The sequence below is a fragment of the Hordeum vulgare genome, chromosome 7H, assembly GCF_904849725.1.
Source record: "Hordeum vulgare subsp. vulgare chromosome 7H, MorexV3_pseudomolecules_assembly, whole genome shotgun sequence".
Taxonomy (NCBI): Eukaryota; Viridiplantae; Streptophyta; class Magnoliopsida; order Poales; family Poaceae; genus Hordeum; species Hordeum vulgare.
The window spans coordinates 569,792,497-569,798,215 of record NC_058524.1 but is presented as its reverse complement, the minus strand read 5'-3'; the positions used below and the strand labels follow the sequence as shown (position 1 = coordinate 569,798,215).

The following is a 5,719-nucleotide window of genomic DNA, read 5'->3' as shown; positions in this document are numbered from 1 at the left end:
CCGGACTCCCGCAAACCTCCCACCAGTTTGGTGTTGGTTTGCGGGATTTCAAACACTCAGATATGTTTACGTTTATGGAATGGCATTGTATGCCAATAAACATTCGGACAACACGGTTCAGATTATTGGGGATTGGTTAGAGATGTTCTTAGAGGAGTATATTTGCTCCTCTTGAAAAGTGGGGTTTTAATTCGATCCCCTAAACTTAACTCCCTATTGTTTTCTTGCCAAATCTTTCTAGTCTTACTTTACATACTACTCCATCCGTAAAGTAATATAAGACGTTTCATATGAGAATGGCGTTTTGGAGGCCGAATTTTTGAAAAATTCAAATTCAAATTTTTTGGTATAAAAAAACTGGAAAAAAATGTACAACTAAAAAGGATGTGAGTCGTATGTGTGTAAAATTTCATGTTGAAATAGTTTGAGACGCGACCTGCACGAAAAAACAAATTCATGGTCTGAAAGGATGAATAGTATCATGTGTTTAAATGTTTCATATATTTTTTTGCACAGCCTTTATTTTAACATATTTAGTCCTGAAAATTTATACGCTTGTGCATTATACCTGCATCTATCTATGTGCTCTTTCAGAATTTTTTATAGTGTAAAAAATGAATTTCATGGAATTTGACTTTTGCATTTGAAGACCTTCATAAAGCTCGGCCTTCAAAAGCAATTTTCGGTTTCAGATCATTAAAGTAGTGATCTAAAATGTCGTATATTACTTTACGAAGGTATTACATTTCATCACAGATTTGCACATGTATTAAATCCAAATATAATAATTGAGGTTTAAACAATTAATAATATCATAGTTTTAGAGTTTTATAAGCCAAATTGTTTAAACTGAAACATGCATAAGGGTTCAAATGAAGTAAAAGAGCATGATAAAACACAGCTATGACGTGCTATGGAGATGTCACTTATGCTCAACAAGATCATCTTGTTATCAGATCTCGATGCTTGTGTGCGGAAACAGATTTCCGTAAAAGATAATCCAATCCCCACATCTTGAATTTTCTTTACATTTTTCTAGAGAAAACGAACGCTTGTTCAGAAGCTACACATCTTCGTTGTCTAGAACTGAACATCTTATAGTACTCACTATGAAACTACTACTAGCTAGCAACAAATCCAATCCCCATCCCTTCCCCTACCCCTGTATCGCTTTCTTTTCTCTTGAGAAGTGCTCTGAATCTGGCTGATCTACTATCCTTTCTGACCATGCAAATGCAATGCTACCTCGGCCCTGACAGCTCCATCTCCTCCGCCATGTCCAAGGACCGCGCCTCGTCGCTGCCGAGGCTGCTGCCATTGTCATGGCAGTCGTTGAAGGAGCCCCACCCGCTGGGGTCGTTGCGGTGGTCGTCGTGGCCAAGGCCGTCGTGTGGCGGCCGGTTGTTGGCCTCCCATTTGTCGGCGAGGCCGTCGCCTTCGAGCATCCGCAGCACCTCCGCCATCCTTGGGCGGTGAGACGGCTGGAACTGGGTGCAGAGCAGGGCGACCTGCACCATCTCGGCCACCTCGATCCTGTCGTAGTGAGGACCCAGCTCCTGGTCGACCAGCAAGTCCAGCATCTTCTCCTGGTGCACCTTCCTCACCTTTTGAAGTTTGAACAGAGCAAATATGTACATCAGATAGTAGGAAATGCTTCAAGAGATGAATGATACATATATGAAAAATGAAATGCATCATAGTAGAGAGAGTACGTACCCAGTCAAGCATGACGCCTTTGTGGGTGAGGTTGAGGCCGGAGCCCTTGCCGACCTCGAGCGCGCGCTGGCCGGTGACGAGCTCGAGGAGCAGGACGCCGAAGCCGAAGACGTCCGTCTTGTCGGAGGACTGGCCCGTGGAGAGGTACTCGGGGGCGATGTGGCCGACGGTGCCGCGCACGGCCGTGGTGACGTGCGAGTCGCCGTGGTCGAGCAGCTTGGCGAGGCCGAAGTCGCCGACGACGGCCTCGTGGTGCTCGTCCAGCAGCACGTTGGCGGCCTTGACGTCCCGGTGGATGATCTTGGGGTCGCACTGCTCGTGCAGGTACAGCAGCCCCCGCGCCGCCCCCACCGCGATCCGCTTCCGCGTCTGCCACTCCAGCGCCGGCTTCCCTGCTTGCAACAAACACCAAACATGCATGCATGTAAATGTACGTGCAGTTGAAGTACGATCGGTCGAGATGCCAAGGCCAAAACATACTCCCTCCATTCCTAAATATAAGTCATTCTAGGGATTCTACTAAAGGACTACATACAAATGTATATAGACATATTTTAAAGTGTAGATTCATTTATTTTGCTTTGTATGTAGTCATCTAGTGAAATCTCTTAAAAGACTTATATTTAGGAACGAAGGGAGTACATAGAAGAGGAAACTACGTACGGCGCACATACATACGAATACGATTGGTACACAACACACAAGACTACAAGGGTCCTGTGTCTTTGGACCAGCACCTGCGTACGTACGTATAGGTACAAGCCCATGTATCGTATCGGAATGCTGGGTGGGTCCAAGCCAAGGGGTACCAGCTACAGTGGTGGCTACTGGTACTGTGGTAAATAATGCAAGTTGCAACAGCGACCAGACACGAGCTCGTACCACCTGTGTGCCCTGCACTCGCTGTCGCAGCTGCAGCAATGCCGGAAGGAAGCATGAAACAAAACGTAATCCTCGGCTGCACGCCCTGCACCCTACTAGTACAGTATGTCTACGCCTCCGTGTGGGACCACGTATTCATGTTCATGATGTGGGATACGACTGCGTATCGATCGCCTGTGAACCGACCGGGCAGCATTCCTAGCCGCACCCTGGCGCCCGTGCCCAGCCGTAAGTGGCTATTATAATGGGCAGTGGAGTAACTGTAGTGTGACTGGAGCACCGCTCCGGCGGTCGTCGTGGCAGCGGTGAAGGATGCGGACAAAACGTGAGCGCGGTGGCCTGTCTCGCCTGAGCGGTGCTCTGCGTCGGCGGGCCACGGCCGGCAGCGACAAGTACAGTACAGGGCGCGGTGGGCGCGACCACGCCTGAGGCACTGACTGGACTGGGCTGGGCGGACTACGGCCTCCCATCCCATGCATGCATGCATGCACGGCTCCTGCACTGCATGGTCCCCTGCCCGCATGGCACCAACGCAACGTAACGTAAGGACGTAACCATGTCACGCACGCACGTATACGTACCTCTTAGGCGGGCGGCGACGCTGCCGTTGGGCATGAAGGGGTAGACGAGGAGGCGGTCGCCGGAGGCGGCGGCGCAGAAGCCGAGGAGGCGGAGCAGGTGGCGGTGGACGGCGAGGCTGATCATCTCCACCTCCGTGCGGAACTGCGCCTCCCCGGACGCGCCGCTGGGGTCCTTGAGCCGCTTCACGGCCACCGCCGTGCCGTCCGCCAGCCGTCCCCGGTACACGTCCCCGAACCCGCCCCTCCCCAGGATGTTCCTCCCGCTGAACCCGTCCGTCGCCGCGTGCAGCTCCCGCAGCCCGAACTGCCGCACGTTCCCCAGCCGCGCCGCCACCTCGCCGCCGCCTTGCTCTGCATCCACATCCAATCCACATGATGGTACTATTACAATCAACGTACGTAGGCGTGACAGAGGTGGAGGAGGAGGATCGTCGTCGACGACGGCGGTTTACCGAGGAGGAGGGATGGGCAGCGTTGCCGGCGCCGGCGCCTCCAAAGAAGACATGACACGGCGAAAAGCACAAGGGCGGAGGCGCCCAGGCCTGCCCCTGCTCCCACTGCGCCAGCCTTTGACCTGGTCCCTGCAGCACAGGAATCCAAAATTACAAACGTTGATGATCCCCAGCTGTTGTCCCCACAGGACCGGAGGAGACGACGTCGGTCTGCTCCCAGTCGCGCGCTACAGGGCAAAGGAAGGAAAGTGGGGCGGAAAGGAACGGAAGAGAGAGCTCTCGCTCTCGCTCTCCCACCACGCACTCCGAGAAAGCAAAGCAGAAAGCAACCACGACTAGACACAGACAGGAGTACTAGCGATAGCAATGGATAGGGTGCTCACTGCTGCTGGGAGTGGGCGTGGATTCCAGCGGGAATGGCCCGGTGGCCGGCGCCAGCAGCGCGGCGGCGCAGTCCCCGCGGCTCCCGCAGATCATCGGATTGCCCACGATGCTGCACGTACACCAAGACACAAATCTGGTTAGTTAACACGATAATACTCCGTACTACAGTGGTGATTGGTCTGCGTGACTGGCAATTCGAATTGAATAACAAGAGTGAGTAGTGCAAGCATACTTGAAGGTTCTGGTGGGGAAGAACGGGACGGGGCCGGAGAGGTTGTTGTAGGACAAGTCCCTGCAGGCAGCAACGAACGGGCATCGGGTCATGGATTAAATTCAACCAATGAAAAAGATCAATGGAGAAGAAACGCAAAATGGTGCTAGTAGAGCTTACAGGAATGAGAGCTGTGGGATGCTGGCCAGCGACGCGGGGAACGGCCCCGACAAGCTGTTGTTGTTCAGCCTCCTGCGCCCAAAAACAGCTTAACTGTTCAACAATCCATGAAGTAGGGGTAACAGTGGCGAGGAGTATGGTAATGCTTTTTTTTGGGTGGCTCACTCACAGGTACCGGAGCTTGGACAGGTGCCCCAGCGTGTCGGGCACGCGGCCGGAGAAGCGGTTGTTGGAGAGGTCCAGCGTCTGGAGCCTCGGCAGCGCGCCCAGCTCCGGCGGCAGCCGCCCCGTGATGTTGTTGTTCTGCAGCAGCCTGAAAATTGCTCGCAATCCGTCCGTCAGCGTCTCTGAACTCTAAAGCGAGCACAAGCAAGCAAGAAGCAATGGATGGAGGTTTTGTCTGGACGGTTACTCACACTTGCTCGAGATTAGTGAGGTTGGCGATCCGTCCGGACAGCGTCCCCGACAAGCCCTGGCTCGGCGCTCCCCTGAAACGCGGCCGGCCGAGATCGGTTAATGGAGCTGTAACTAGGAAGGAAGAGGATACGCCGGACAGGGAGAGCTGGTACTGAGCTTCTTACAGGCCAATGACGAGGTTGTGTGGGGAGCAGGTGATCATGGCCCAGCTGCAGGGGTCGACGGAGTCCTCGTCCCAGTTGCTCAGCACGCCGTGCGAGTCCACCAGCCCCTGCTTGATGGCCACCAGCGCCATCACTGCACGTCAACCCGCAACGCAACGGGTGATTAAATTAAGAGACCAACCACGACGGCGATAAGCGGCAGCAAGAAGTGCAGGGTGAAGAGCGCACGTACCTTCGGCATTGAGGGGCTCCGACGAGAATGCGAGGAAGGGGGCGGCGCAGAGGAGGAGGAGGACGACGGCGACGGGGAGGAGCGGGGGGTCAGAGACAGAGGAGGCCATTGGAGCGGTGGGGGGAATGATGGTGGCGAGAGGCGCCCGAGGCGAGGCGAGGGGGAGAGTGAGAAAAGCGTGGGAGCGGAGAGAGCAGAGAGCAGAGATGATGGGGGTGGCTTCGCTTTGCTTTGCTTTGCGTCGCTGCTTTTTCTCGTCTCGTGTCGTGGGGAAAGAAGAAAGAAAAGGCTGCATGCATGCCATGGCATCTTTCGAAAATCGATGGGAGGAAAACGATCATGGCGTGGAAACTGACGGGTGGGCGCCAGGGATGCCGGCTGATTGCTCTGCTTTGGAGCTTGTGCATTTCCGTTCTGGTACCTCGGGTGTTTGGGGGCTGAAAACGAACCTTGTCTTGTTCTTTTTCCTTGTTGGGCATAGTGGTGGTGTGTGAGATGAG

The 5,719-nt window shown here is 53.8% G+C and overlaps 1 protein-coding gene across 1 annotated transcript; it reads right to left on the bottom strand.

The window, feature by feature from the left end:
- Positions 1-926: 926 nt before the first annotated feature.
- Positions 927-5,466, bottom strand: LOC123412512 (probable LRR receptor-like serine/threonine-protein kinase At2g23950). The gene is made up of 11 exons (XM_045105467.1): positions 5,220-5,466; positions 4,988-5,120; positions 4,823-4,894; positions 4,576-4,719; positions 4,407-4,478; positions 4,248-4,307; positions 4,015-4,124; positions 3,632-3,760; positions 3,180-3,530; positions 1,717-2,108; positions 927-1,604 (listed from the first exon to the last, which is right to left on the bottom strand). The coding sequence occupies exons 1-11, from the start codon at positions 5,326-5,328 to the stop codon at positions 1,242-1,244; spliced, it is 1,935 nt and encodes a 644-aa protein (XP_044961402.1). The 5' UTR covers positions 5,329-5,466; the 3' UTR covers positions 927-1,241.
- Positions 5,467-5,719: the final 253 nt, after the last annotated feature.